We start from the raw sequence: 15,353 nt of genomic DNA, 5'->3' as shown, positions 1-15,353 counted from the left end.
AAGTCCCTTTTCGATCAGTAACCTGTAACGCAGAATTTCCTAACAAGGAGAAAAGAAGACACAGGAAGATCTGTAGACCAGAACATACAGCTGCCTGGTTTTGAGATAAGACGTGTTGTTTTGTAAATTTTAATTGGGAGTTTTATCGGAATAGTATTATAGAAGGGAAGCTAAAAGATAGGTCAGAGAAAGAAATTGTAAATAGTGGTTAGTTAATTATTCTCTGTTATACTTTAAGAAATAAAATTGTTAATTTTTACTTTAAATAGTTCTTGGCCACTCGATCTTTACAGATTACTGCACGGTATAAATTTTTTCTGTGTGACTGATTGTAAATTAAGCAGGAGGGTTTAACCCATGCTGTAATTGTTTGGGGGCTCGGGTCTGTGATCTGAACTGGTTTAGACAGATTTGAATAGATTTGGGGATATGAAAAATCCCAACAGATTTAAACACTTGCAGGTTAGTATCCTAGATCTTTAAATAAAATGTAGGTGAGACAATTTGTTTCATTGTGGTGACTTGTGGCTGATTAAATGAAAAGTGAGAGAAATTACTCTTAAGATTGCTAAAGAGGTTCTGGGATTTGAAGATGATTCTCAAATTTGCCAAGCAAGTTTATAAGGAAAGAAAAAGGCCATACTTTTAGAATTCCCAAAGAAGTTAGGTTTGGGTCTAACCAAGGACAAAAGTAAAGCTGAAATGGTAAGGGAGTTACTCAAACACTTAGGTCTGTCAGAGACACAGAAAAGTACAGTAGAGTTAGAAAAACTTAGATTACGCTTGAGGAAAATGGAGTTAGAAGATAAACAAAGGGAGAGAGAAAGAGAAAGATAGTGTGAGAAGAAAAGGAGGGAGAGAGAAAGTTCTTGGCTGAGCAAAGAGAGAGAGAAAAAGTTGAATCAGGTGAACTATTTAGGAAAGGTGCCAGATAGGAAAAAAAACAGTATCGGGTATATCATGTGAATATGTTGAAACTATTATACTAGAGAGAAAGAACTGGAGAAACAGGTGTTAGTTACTGCCAGCAGAATGAGGAATCAAATCCAGATGGTATGGATTTTGAAGCGCCTCAAAAATAGATTAAAAAATAAAAAAGTGCTTGAGGATAGATTAGTAAGCTATCTGTCTCAGGAGTAGAGAACAGAGTTGAAAGATTTGTTACTGCATGTACAAGGACATGTGTAAGGATCATATGGGGAGGACTAATGCTATTGTACATAAAGTAGACGTAGAGAATACTGTTCTGATAAAACAATACCCCTCTTGGCTTAATCCCCGCAAAGCCAGACAGGTCCAGATGGAGTTGGAGGCCATGTTTGATGACGACATCATCAAACTAAGCCAGAGTGAGTGGAGTTTGCCGATTGTCTTAGTTCCCAAACCGGACGGGACTTAACAACTCTGAGTGGATTATCGGAAGGTCAACGCCATTGCAAAATCCAACTCATATCCAATTCCTAGATTAGAGGACTGTATCGAGAAAGTTGGACAAGCCAGTTACATCATCTAATTGGACTTAATTCATGGTTACTGGCAAGTATCTTTATCAGAGATGGTGAAAGAAATGTCTGCGTTTGTGACCCCAAATAGGCTATATCAGTTTAAAGTGATGCCCTTTGGAATGAAGAACGCACCCACCACATTCCAAAGACTCATGAACAGAGTTGTGGCTGAGTTAACAAACTGTGCAGTCTATTTTGATGATGTAGTGATCTTTAGTAAATCCTGGAAAGATCACATGGTACAGTTGGCAGGGCTCTTTGAATGACTGTGAGAAGAAAACTTAAATAAAACTGAATTCACAAAAGCAGAGGTGACTTTCTTGGGACATAACATTGGTCATCGTTGACCCCACAGAATGCAAAGATGAAGACCACTGAGGAATTGCCATGACCAAACTCGAAGAAAGAAGTGCTTCGATTCTTAGGACCCCCCGGATTCTATTGGAAGTTTGTTCCAAACTTCAGCAGTGTAGTAGCACTGTTTACTAATTTGCTGAAGAAGAACACAAAAGTTTCAGTTGACAGAACGATGCAGAACTACCGGACCCATCACCAAGTATCCTCAAAAATGGTAACAATGTAATTCTAGGTCAAACCACTTGATTAGTGCATTGCTTGGAGACAAAAAACAAATTTGAATTTGGCCAATCACATTAGATTATACCCAAAACATATCAAACTCCAATCAAGTTTAAATTGAGTGTGTTGACAGTCCTGAAAGCCAATGACACAATCTGGAGTATAAGACCGGGGGGGAAATTGAACAGTTGAGAGGAGATCTGCCGTGTCCTAGCATGAAAGAGACTGCTTGAAAAACTATCTCTCTTAAAAGTCCCCTTTCGATCAGTAACCTGTAATGCAGAAATTCCCAACAAGGAGAAAAGAAGACACAGGAAGATTTGTTGACCAGAACCTACAGTTGCCTGGTTTTGAGATTAGAAGTGTTGTTTTGTAAATTTTAATTGGGAGTTTTTTCAGACTCGTAATATAGAAGGGAAGCTAAAAGATAGGTTAAAGAAAGAAATTGTAAATAATGGTTAGTTAATTATTCTCTGTTATATTTTAAGAAATAAAGTTGTTAATTTTTACTTTAAATATTGGACATTTGATTCTTATAGACTACTGCACAGGATAAATCTTTTCTGTGTGTCTGATTGTAAATTCAGCAGATGGGTTTACCCCGTGCCATTACACCTGGGGGAAAAAAGACCTTGTCTATTCAACCTATCCATGCTTCTCATGATTTTACAAACCCCTGTAAGGTCACCCCTCAGCCTCCGACGCTCCAGGGAAAACAGCACCAGCCTATTCAGCCTCTCCCTATAGCTCAAATCCTCCAATTCTGGCAACTTACTTGAGAATCTTTTCTCGAGATCCTTTCAAGCTTCACAGCAGCTTTCCTGTAGCAGGGCGACCAGAATTACAGGCAATATTCCAGGATGAAAAGAAAACAAATGGAAAGGACTAACTGATAAAGCATTTGATGCAAGATCTAGGAGAATGTGACTGTGATAAGGTGAAAGAACATGCGTCTCGAGGACCGCAAATAACAAGTTGTGAATAGTTACTGTCTGAAAGGAGAGGAAAACAAGTGAGGGGGGGGAAACAAACCAGCATAGAAAAAAGGAAATAAACTAATTCAATTTAGTATGGGCCTGGAAAGATGAGATTCTGTTCATTAATTTTATATTGATCCTAGTTAGCACAATGTGGGATGTCAGGCTTGGAGAGGGCAGTGTATTAAAATGACCGGTGGGTCATTAAGTATACTCAAGGGTGAGATACATTTTTTAGTCAGTAGGGGAATCAATGGAGAAACAGCAGAAAACTGAAGTTTAGGATTATCAGATCAGTCATGATCGTGTTGAATGGTGGGCTGAATGGTCGACCTTTGCTCCAATGTCTTATGGATTGTTGGTATTTCTGTGGAGTTATCAGGTGGGTAGGATTTTGTTTTAATTGCTCGAAGGATGTGGGTGTCACTGGCTGGGCCAGTATTTATTGGCCGACTGTAGTTGCCTTTGAGAAGGTGGTGATGGGCTGCCTTTTTGAACCGCTGCAGTCCACTTATAGATTAGATTAGATTACTTACAGCGTGGAAACAGGCCCTTCGGCCCAACAAGTCCACACCGACTCGCTGAAGCGCAACCTACCCATACCCCTTCAATTTACCTCTTACCTAACACTACGGGCAATTTAGCTTGGCCAATTCACCTAACCTGCACATCTTTGGACTGTGGGAGGAAACCCACACAGACACGGGGAGAATGTGCAAACTCCACACAGTCAGTCGCCTGAGGCGGGAATTGAACCCAGGTCTCTGGCGCTGTGAGGCACCACCGTGCCACCGTGCCGCCCACTTGTAGGAGGGTAGTGCATTACCATCTCTGAGCTAGGATAAGTGATATCTGAATGGCAAGAGACAACCACATTGCTGTTTGCCTTCAGTTACATATTGGACTAACCAGATCAGGGATGATTGATTGCCTTTTCTAACCTCGTGAAGTAGGTGGGTTGTTAGGGCAAGCATTTAAGGCACATCATTAATGCGGCCATATTTTAATTCCAGATTGTGTTGCGCTTATATTCCATCAGCTGTCTGAGTGGGGTTTGAACCTATATCCCGAAATCATTCTAGCCTGGGCTTCTGGAACATGTGGCCAATGACTAGAGCACTGGTTGGTTCGCTTAGTTGGCTGGATGGCTTGTTAATGATACTAACAGTAGGGGTTCAATTCTTGCACCAGCTGAGGTCACCATGAAGGTCCCATCTTCTCAACCTTATCTCTTGCCTGAGCTGTGGTGACTCTCAGATTAAACTCTCCACTCTGGACTTTCTCGGACCATAGGTTGTTGACTTTGGTCTTACATCATCACCTCCCTGTAAACATTGGATGTTGCTGCTTCTGATCCTTCTGGATATTGTGTGTAGATAGATCTCCTGACCAAGGTTGGGAGACCGTAAAACTGAGAACTCCTGAAATGGAAATGGGGAATCGCTGGAGAAACTCAGCAGGTCTGGCAGCATCTGTGGAGAGAGAAACAGTTAATGGTTCAGGTCCAGTAAACCTTCTTTGGAAGTGGCAATTGGTGGGTTTTATTGAATGCTGTAGAGGAGAAAGCACATGGAACTGAGAGCAGAGTTTCTGGTTTGTTTGATTTGCACTGTTAGGGGTATTGGGTGCCCTAACATCTGTGAGGATCCCGCTGGCGACAAGCCCAATTCAGTACTGGAGGAAGTGGCACTTGCAGCTTGGCACTTCGAGGTTGAATGTTGAGGTTTATTTCTGGGCGCCCTGTTATAGGAAGCTGGAGAGGGTTCAGAAAAGAGTTACCGGACTGTTACCAGGAATCAAGGGCTTAAAATACTAAGGAGAAGTTGGACAGGCTGGGACATTTTTCACTGGAGCATAGAGGTTTGTAGAGATTTATAAAATTATGTGGGGTATAGATAAGATGAATGGCAGGTTATTTTCCCCCCATGCGGTGGAGGGGTGAGGTGGGGATTTCAAGAGGGGGTGTATTTTTAAGTTGAGAGGAGAAAGATTTAAAAAAGACAAGGGGGCATTTTTGTTACACAGTGGTTTGTGTGTGGATTAAACTTCCAGAGGAACTGATGGATGCAGGTACATTTGGATGAGTACATGAAGAAAGGTTTGGATGAATATGGGCCAAATGCAGGCAATGGGACTAGTTTAGTTTGGGGTTATGTTCGGCATGGACTGGTTGAACCAAAGAGTGTGTTTCCATGCTCTATGACTCTGTGACACTAACAACTATTGAGTTGTAAAGTGTGTGTTGTTGGGGTGGGATTGTGTCCCATATGGGTGCAGCCTCAGGTCAGTCTGTGTGTGATACCTAACAATCTCCATTTTGGGCAGAGAGAGCGAGAGAGAGAATAGTGAATGCCAGATGATCAAGTGCTTTATCCACTTGCTCTGAGAATGGACAATGAGGAGGGGTGTGGGAGTTGCATGGGAAGGCATCAGCTCCTCGCTTGGACTCGGGTTGGTGTGTGCATTTTACTCCCTACACTAGTGACGTTACTCCAGTCTATGGTGATTGATTCTAAAACTGTTTTGGGTGGGAGCTGGACTGATATCAATAGTACTAAGATTTCAATATTGAGAATTAACAAAGAATTTCTGTCCAAGATCCTGGGGAGAGCTCCAGACGCAGGCTGTGATCTGTTATTTATCAGATTGTGGTTTTCATTACACAGGATTTTTCTGAGCTGAGTTTTAAATTCAGACTATAACTCAGGCCAGTAAGTGTGTCTTATTACATTTTAAATCAGCCGTTTTGGACCTGCTATTACATTCTCTAGGTCACTTGAAACGATATACTCTCACATCAAGGCAGAGAGCCTGACTGTGATTATAGGTATATTTGTTCATTGATGTTATTTCACACCTCTGGAGCAGGTGGGACTTGAACCCAAGTTTCCTGGCTCAGGGAGTCGGGGCACTATCACACTGCTCCACATGAACCCGAGCTATGTTGGTATATGATGGGACTGAACTGTATGCATTTGCACTGAAGTTAATGATGAGGGTGGCGTAGCTGTTATGAATGAACTGTTGATACAAGTATTTCATGAGTTGCAAAGTATTCAAGAAGCTCTTGGTGAGAAGTGAAAGGCCTGAGATATTCTTTCTCTCATGTCCAATGTCAATCCGTCTGGCGGTGACACAACATGTGGTAAAGCAGCACTCTGAACTCTCGGTCTTCCCAATAACTCCCCTTTCAGGAGTGATGCCCAGTGAAATGAATGTGAGCACAGGTTAACTGAGAGTTTGCTGTTTTTTTTGGTTTGTGGTGAGTTTTACAGGTGGCGAGGGGCAGACAGATATTCAAATTATGAAGGGAATAATCACTTTCACTGGACTCTGGGGTGCAAGCCATTTCATTAACATTTTGCTTCATTTTGATCTCAAGTCAGTAAGATTCCCTAATGCTCAATGCCATCTCTCCCTCTTCCACTGTGGACCTGTGCTGACTGATGGAACAGAATGAATTAGGGGAGAGACCATATAGTCCTCTACCCTTTGTTTCCATCCCTCTGTTGGGCTATGTTTTATTCTTGATTCTTTTTCTCTCCTGAGAGGATATGGCTGGGCTCAGAACTCCAGCTCACTACCTGTCCTCTCTCTCCCTTTCTGGGCAGAGAGAAATTTGCCGCTGGGATGGTTCTTGCCTCTCGAATGTTAACAGATTACCGCACTGGGTCAAATCTTTCCAGTTTTGCTGGTTTAAATTAGCAAAAGGGTTTACCCCATGTTGTAACATAGTTTTGTGAAAGTAAATTCTGTAATGTAGCTGTTTCCACCTCCTTGTTTAGCTCAGGCCTCTAACAGCGATTGGCCAGTTCTGTACTCTGTTTTGTGGCTCAGTTCTGATGTTCTTCCTGGGGGCGTTGGGGTTTGCTATGTACGGGATTGAAGCTCTCTATTTCAACTGTGATCCAGACAGGAAACAGTTAAACCTCTTCTGTCACAATCATTTCCAGCCTATCACCTTCCCCTGGTTAAAGGCGATGAATCAGATTTACAATGTGTGTTATTAAAGACTAAATATACCGTGTGTGGTGGTTTGCTCCCTCAATGAATTTTATCACCTGTTTGTCTTCCACGCGTAAGATGTGGGCACTTAATCCTCTTTTAATCCTTTCCCTGATTAATTTTAAGAAGGGAGTAGATGTTTAGTTAGTAATGGGTTGATGGGAGTGGGCAGGAAAGTGGAGTTGATACTAAGGTGAGATCAGTCATGATTGTATTAAATGATGGGACAGAATTGAGGAGCTGAATGGTCTACTGCTTCCAGTTCTTAATTTCTCTCTTTTAAATAAAGGCAATATCTGAAGCAAGCACAGAGAATGCTGGAGAAACTCAGCAGGTCAGGCAATATCTATGGAGAGAGAAACAGAGTTAACATGTTACGTCTGATATGACCCTTCTTCAGAACTGGGCACTCAATGTTTGACTGACATTGAAGTCAAAATGTTAAATCCATCTCTCTCCCTCCAGGATGTTGCTGAGTCTCCCCAGCATTCTCTGACTTTATTTCAATATTGTACAGATTGCTCAACCACACCAGAGGGAGTCAAGAGTCAACAAGATCAATGTGGAGATAGTGGTCAGACTAAATTACATTATATGCCTTTCCTGAAGGATATTTGTGAATCAACAAAGTTTCATCTTCACAAAATATTTGTTCACAAATTCCTTTGTGAATTCAACAGTTTCATTGTCGTTTTTAAATCAACTATCAGTATCTTTAAAAAAATTCATTCAAGGCATGTCAGCATTGCTGACTGAACCTGCAGTTCGTGCCCATCCCTAGTTACCCTTGAATAGCCACCTTGAACATTCCAGTCCATTTGGTGCTGAGACACCCTCAATACTGTTAGGGAGGGAACTCCAGGATTTAGATTCCATGACAGTGAAGGGAACAACTCTGAACTTGCATCCCTGGTTTAGGAGTTCATGCCCACTTATTTATTAGGCCGGCAGCATCACTCAGTGTCTAAGCAGATTCTTGTTGTGGTTGGGGTTTATAAGTGATCTGAATTAACACACTGCTATATATTAGCTGTCGGAATGCTGCATTGTGGGAGATGCCACTTTATGTAGCAGACCTTTAAAGACCTCAGAGTGAATAAGGAATGGTACGGTTAGCATTGCTGCCTCACAGCTCCAGGGACCCAGGTTCAATCCCAGCCTTAGGTGGCTGTCTGTGGGGCTTGCACATCCTCCCTGTGTCTGCGTGGGCTTCCTTCAGAGTCCAAGGCTGTGCAGGTTAGGTGGATTGACCATGATAAATTGCCCATTCTGTCCAGGGAGGTGTGGATTAACTATGGGAAATGCAGGGTTATAAGGATTGGGTGGGTCTGGGCAGCATGTTCTTTGGAGGGTCAGCATGAGCTGAATGGCCTGGTTCCATATTATAGGCATTCTGTGATTCCAAATCCCCATGTACACTCTCAGGCAGATGTAAAAGATCTGAGCGCATTGCTGAAGAGTCATAGGAGGTGCATCCATAAAGTAATACTTCTTAGAGATGTGTGTTTTTTTAAACATATTTTGGAGCATGCTGTGCACAAATTGACATTTTTATTTCCATAAGTTTCCACCACGACAGCATGTGAAACATTATATCATTGGCTGTAAGCACTTGGGAGTTCCCTGAGATCATGGAAGATGTGATGATGTGGAGGTACCAATGTTGGACTTGGGTGGGCAAGGTCAGAGATCACACGGCACCAGGTTATAGTCCAACAGGTTTATTTGAAATCACAAGTTTTCGGAGGGCTGTGTCTTTGTCAGGTGAAGTGAAGTATACTGGCACAGAATTCATAAACAGAGAGCTCAAAAGATGGTACAAGTGGTGTGATTGGAGTGTCAAAAGGCTGAATAATAAATGACACCATCACCTTGATAACTTGTTATGATCTTTATACTGTAATTAGTTTGTACAGTCTTGGGTACTTGTTGTTTTGGTTAGACCCTCAGCCTGTGACACTTACATCTACAGTGTTATTTCAGCCATTTGGTTTGTCTCCAGCACCACCTTATTTTACATTTTTTCTAATTATCTCTCTGCCTCAATTATTCAGATCATAGGTCACCCATTCACTTGCTACTGATCCCTTCAGCTGCTGACATTTTACTCACATCATCTGACACCTACATGTTCTTGTTATTCAGCCTGGTGACACTCCACTCACACCACGCACATGATCTTTTATTGTCTCTGCCTACAAATTCTGTGCCAGTATGCTTTTCACTTTACTTGATGAAGGAGCCGCGCTCCGAAAACTTGTGATTCTAAATAAACCTGTTGGACTATAGCCAGGTGTCATCTGACTCTGGCCATGTCAATGTGAGTCTTTTCTTTTCCCTGTACAATCTCAGGAAGTCTCCACAGATCGGAGCTAATTTGTCATTTCAACTCTTATATTGCTTCTCAAAACAGTTGGTCTACTCACTTGTGGGAAGCATGCATTGTTGACCAGGACCTTGTTTATTGGCCATCTCTGATTGCTCTTGAGGAGTTAGCGGTGAATCAGTCACTGAACTGAATGGCTTTACTCAACTGTTACAGTGAGCAGTTAGAAGTGACTCTTATCATTGTAGGTATGGGGCCACATGTAAACTTGACTGAGGAAGGACAGAGGGTTTTGGTGAATTAGTCTTTTATGGCATCTGCTTCTTTCATAAGACCATAAGACATAGGAGTGGAAGTAAGGCCATTCGGCCCATTGAGTCCACTCTGCCATTCAATCATGGCTGATGAGCATGGTCTCTGTTTCCCAACATTAGCCTTTTAGTCCAGGTTTATTTAACCAATTGCAATTAAAGTCCCAAGCAGCTGTGATGCAATTTGAACTCATGTCTCTAGACCATTTGTCCAGCTCTCTGGATTGCTGGTCCAGTAACATAAGCTTACAGTAATCCCAATTAACAGGGTTTGAAAATTTAAAACTTTAATTTTTCAAGAAAAGTTCTAAGCAGGATTACATTTATGTGGATTTTACTGGTTTAGAGTAATTACGAATGGCTCAAAGTACTTGAATTGCGCTAATAGAAGAGCTGGCAGAGTGATTCAGTGGTTGGCACTTCTGCCTCACAGCACCAGGGTTCAATTCCGGCCTCAGGGGACTGCCTGGGTGGAGTTTGCACATTCTTCCCCGCGTGTTTCCTCTCTCAATTGAAAGATGTGCATCCAGGTGGATTAGCCATGCTAAAATTGTCCATAGTGTTCTGGGATGTGCAGGCTAGGTGGGTTAGTGGTCAAAGGTATAGGGTGGCTCTGGGTAGGATTGCCTTCGGAAGGTAGGTGTGGACTCAGTGGGCTGAATGGCCCGCTTTCACACTGTAGGGGTTCTATTAAACACAAACAAAGCTGGAGTAAGCCCTTCAAGCCTACTACCACATTCAGTATGATCAACACTGACCAGATAACTCAGTCCTCAGTTCCTGACTTTCTCCCCTTACCCATGCCAGTGTCAATGTCTGTCATTACTTGGTTTTGTGAGTATCCATCGATTGAATTCTCTTTGCTCAGTTTTTGTGTGTGCAGTGGAGCTGGAAAACTCCACAAGCTTTTGGTTAAAAAAATAAACCAAATGATTCTTTAAAATCTTTTGCCCAGGTGTTTTTGGGCTGTATGGCTGGGCTCTGTTCTATTCCTCAGAGTAGTTTTGCATCTCCACGCTGCTTGCCTCATCACTGATCCTCCAGAGGCCAGCCTCCACCACCTCCTGCAGCTGTCCTGTCTATGATCATCTTCAAGGCACCGGCTTCAGTCACCTTTTTGGGTTCCAGGTTCAACTAATCTTCAGGTGCAATGCCACATCCCTTGACAAGCATTTCAACATCACCAAGTGTATGGTCTCTGAGCACTTTGAGAAGACCATACCCCTCAGTGCCATAAACAGCTTCATTGCTTTCATTTTTCTGCTGTGTACAGCAGACGTTTTTGAGCTCCTTCGCAGGAGACTGGGTAACTGGACCAGCCCGTGATGAGCTCACTACCAGTCCACATTCATGCCACAGTCTCACCAGCATCAACATGCCTCCTATGTGGCAATTAACTGAAGAGATGCAATTGAAAACACCTTCATGTACTTGAAGAGGAAACATTTTCAGGACTATGTGAAAAAGGCTGGGATGGGGTGTGACTGTTTGGATAGCACAGCACAGATTAAATGGGCTGACCAGCCTCTTTTTATGTTGCATGACTCTATAATTTTCATCAGGAATTGAGAACATTAGCAACCTCCTTTCTCCTTCAAATAGATATCTACTGTCAGAAGATGATAATTTGTAGTTCTCCTGATACATTATCCATGCAATGCCCGTGACCAGTCAGAGTTGACTTTCCAACCAATTAGCATCCTTTTTCTCATGCAGTGGACACCGTTGCTCTGTTTGGCATTTTCACTCATTCTGTCCTGATGAGTGAAATACTCAAGGTTCAGACTGCCAGTCATTTTTCACTTTTGAAAAACTACAACATTTTTTAAAATCATCAATTTACAATAAGCAGTCGGGAAAATAGTTCGAAGAGTGTCAACCCGGGTAGAGTTTGGGATTAGTACTGATAAAATTCTCTTAACAAAATGAAGTCAGATCATCTGTGTGCATAATATTAAAGGGATGTGATGGCCTAGTGGTAGTATTGCTGAGACCCAGGTAACGCTCTGGGACCTGGGTTTGAATCCCACCATGGCAGACAGTGGAATTAGGATTCAATAAATATCTTGAGTTAAGTGTCTATCATGACTATGAATCCACATCGATTGTTAGGAAAAATCCATTTAGGTCACAAATTTCCTTTAGGGAAGGAAACTGCCATCCTTACCTGGTCTGGCCCAAATGTGACCTCAGCCCCACAGCAATGTGGTTGATTCTTAAATGCCCTCTGGGCAATTAGGGATGGGCAATAAATGCTGGCCTCACCAGAGATAGCCACATCCCATGAATGAATTTTTTAAAAAGTTCCATATGTGGACTAGTGACTGGGAGTAAGGCAGCAGTATCAGCATCAGACAATGTTTGTAAGGACCTCAGAGGATTCTTTCTGTTACTCTGTGATCCAAAGAAAAAGCTTGCGACAATATTTTAAGTGTTTGTGAAACATTTCACATATGAAACTCCAGTTTGTGTTCGAAGTCTGTGGAATTGGGACCTCCCAGAGTCAAGATTAGAGTGGTGCTGGAAAAGCACAGCAGGTCAGGCAGCATCCAAGGAGCAGGAAAATTGGCGTTTCAGGCAGAAGCCCTTCATCAGGAATGCTCTTCATCGGGCAAGAGCCCTCATTCCTGATGAAGGCCTTTCGCTCGAAACGTTGATTTTCCTGCTCCTCGGATGCTGTCTGACCTGCTGTGTTTTTCCAGCACCACTCTAATCTTGAGTCTGATCTCCAGCATCTGCAGTCCTCACGTTCACCCAGTTGGAACCTTCCAGCGCAGAGGCAGCCTTACTAAAACTCTGGCTCAGTCAAGGTGATGCTGTCTCCACGTTCAAACACCCAGTGATCATGGCATTATCATTGGCTGGACAGAATCTCCTGTGCACAAAGTTGCTATTAGTTAAGCAATATCTTCTTGGAGTTCTGGAGTACAGAGGGAAGAAAAAACAAATAGAATTAATACAACTCCTCCCTCATCCCAACCACACAATGAAAAAGATAGCTCAAGTTAACCATGGGACCATGATGAGCCACAAGCAACTTGAATACACTTTACTAACTTAACCAGTTTGACTCCATCAGTATGCTTAGGCCAGTAATCTATTGCCAGGCATCAGTCAGAGGTTACCATCGTTCAATTTCAAAATAAATGCTGTTGTCAATAGGTAGAATTTCCACATAAATTAGTAAAAGCTCCTTTGAAGAAGAACAATGTGGCATGATGTTGGCATTCGCACTCAAAGAGGCCATGCAATGGCTAGTACTTTTTTTTAGATTATTAGATTTCCTACAGTGTGGAAACAGGCCCTTTGGCCCAACCAGTCCACACCGACCCTCTGAAGAGTAACCCATCCAGACCCATTTCCCTCTGACTAATGCAACTAACACTAAGGGCAATTTTTCAGCGTGGCCAATTCACCTAACCTGCATATTTTTGGACTGTGGGAGGAAACCAGAGCACCCGGAGGAAACCCATGCAGATACTGGGAGGATGTGCAAACTCCACACGGACAGTTGCCCATGGTTAGAATTGAATCTGGGACCTTGGTGCTGTGAGATAGCAGTGTTAACCACTGAGCCACCATGCCACCCAACTGGGGTTGGAACATTGTAATACTAATGTAATGGAGGATGCCCTTCTGAGATGGAGAGATAATGGGGGCATATTTGGATTAAGAATCCCGCCGAGAGTCCTGTTTTATGACATTGTAATTTATTTCTGCATTTTTGCTTGGGATTGTGATTCCTCTGGCATTTCTGAAAGAGTATTAACTTCAAAGCAAAGGAATATTGAATTCCTTAAGTGCCCATATGAGTAAGTTACCATGTCATGACACATGGACCCCAAGAATCCGAGACATCTCCTGGCATGCTGCTTTTCTCGAATTTACCCACATCTTTCACCTCAAGAACCTTGACTTTTTTGCACCATTCATTGCTGGAAGTATGAACTGATAATGGGGATAATGAGGCGTCAGGGCATTTGGTGATTGAGTAGGCTCTTATTCTTGGAGAAAGTGAGGGCTGCAGATGCTGGAGATCAGAGTCGGGAGTGTGTTGCTGGAAAAGCACAGCCAGTTAGGCAGCATCCGAGGAACAGGTGAATCAATGTTTTGAGTACAAGCCTTCATCAGGATGATGAAGAGTTTATTCTGGAAACGTCGATTCTTCTGCTCCTCGGATGCTGCCTGACCTGCTGTGTTTTTCCAGCAACACACTCTGACTAATACTCCAGCTTGCTCACCCATTAAGATTTAAAGAGTAAGTAAGAACAGGAATAATGGAGAAGGAAAGTTAGTTATGTTCAAGTTAATTACAGAAAGAGTAATAAAGCGAGGGGAATAAATGATTGAAGCAAGTGATAAAAATAAGAAAAATATAGTAAATTACAAATGTACAAAATTTCTCAGATCAATTTACACCTGAATGAGGTGGTACAATTTCAAATGGTTACTTTCTGCATCAGAGAGGTTGAGTGACATTTGCAGGGATAAGTAATTCATTTTAAAAGATCTTTGTGTCATTGAATACCAGCCACAAAGTTAATGGATATCCACAGGACAAATGCAGTAATTGCCCAGACCTGATGGAAAGGTTAAGAATGAGCTTCATTTCTTGTTGGGCTAATGGCATAGTGGTACAAATTGTCGAGCAATTTGTAGCAGTTTGCAACCCATGCTGTTTCTCACTGTGAATTTTTTTTTTATGATACAATAGCAGTACGCACAGCGTTATTTGATCTGTAAATTCTGGGCTGTACTGATGCCAGACTTAGGGTGGTGCAGAGGGAGATCTACTCTGGCCCTGATCCAGAGAGCTTAATACTAACACCGGGTGCTCAACCGGAACAAATTCCATTTCCCAAACCTAGCCTAATGAACATAAACATTTCACAGGAACGTAGGAGGCAACCTTCCAGAAGTTTATAAAATAATGGAGGGTATGGATAGGAATAATGGTGGGCGTCTTTTCCCTCGGGTTTCAAGACTCGGGGCACATTTCTAAGGTGGGAGGAGAGAAATTTAATAAAGACTCAAGGGGTAAATGTTTATAGAAATGGTAGTTTGAGTGTGAAATGAACTTCCTGAGGGAGTGGTGAATGTGGGCTCATTAACAACATTTAAAAGACATTTGGGTAAGTACATGAAGAGGAAAGGTTTGGAGGGATATGGACCTGGAGCAGGAAGATGGGACTAGTTTAGTTTGGGATTATGTTCAGCATGGGCTGGTTGGACTGAAGCGTCTGTTTCAGTGCTCTATGACTCTATGAAACAAAGCATCACTGGGTAAAGGGTCACTTAGACCCGAAACATTAACTCTGCTTTCTCTCCACAGATGCTGCTAGACCTGTTGAGCTTCTCCAGTAAGTTTTGTCTTTGTTTCTGATTTCCAGCATCCACAGCCTTTTTTTTTCAGTATGAAACAAAACTTACTGAGAAACATAGAAAATAGAAAGTTCAGCCCTTTGAGGCAAAAGTGGGCACTGCAAATGCTGGAGATCAGAATCAACATTCGAGTGGTGCTGGAAAAGCACAGCAGGTCAGGCAGCATCTGAGAAGCAGGAAAATCGAAAGGGCTCCTGCCCGAAACGTCGATTTTCCTGCCTCTAGGATGCCGCCTGACTTGTTATGCTTTTCCAGCACCACTCTAATT

General features: G+C 42.4%; 1 protein-coding gene across 1 annotated transcript; it reads left to right on the top strand.

Moving 5' to 3' along the window:
* Nucleotides 1-1,300: 1,300 nt before the first annotated feature.
* On the top strand, nucleotides 1,301-11,029 carry gje1a (gap junction protein epsilon 1a). Its single transcript, XM_060830701.1, has 4 exons — nucleotides 1,301-1,349; nucleotides 6,256-6,278; nucleotides 6,847-7,059; nucleotides 10,748-11,029. Exons 1-4 carry the CDS (start codon nucleotides 1,301-1,303, stop codon nucleotides 11,027-11,029), a joined length of 567 nt encoding a protein of 188 aa, XP_060686684.1.
* The last annotated feature ends 4,324 nt before the right edge of the window (nucleotides 11,030-15,353 follow it).

Source organism: Hemiscyllium ocellatum, chromosome 10 (genome assembly GCF_020745735.1).
Source record: "Hemiscyllium ocellatum isolate sHemOce1 chromosome 10, sHemOce1.pat.X.cur, whole genome shotgun sequence".
NCBI classification, from domain to species: Eukaryota; Metazoa; Chordata; class Chondrichthyes; order Orectolobiformes; family Hemiscylliidae; genus Hemiscyllium; species Hemiscyllium ocellatum.
The sequence above is the reverse complement of the archived record's forward strand: the minus strand, read 5'-3'. Positions and strand labels throughout refer to the sequence as shown.

Excerpts from the sequence above, each read along its gene's own strand:
- gje1a (XM_060830701.1), top strand. The coding sequence starts at position 1,301 with ATGGAGTTGGAGGCCATGTTTGATGACGACATCATCAAACTAAGCCAG. Across the intron at positions 6,279-6,846 it reads TGATGCCCAGTGAAATGAAT|CTCAGGCCTCTAACAGCGAT; the intron begins GTGAGCACAGGT and ends CTCCTTGTTTAG. Across the intron at positions 7,060-10,747 it reads CGATGAATCAGATTTACAAT|AGGCCAGCCTCCACCACCTC; the intron begins GTGTGTTATTAA and ends CTGATCCTCCAG.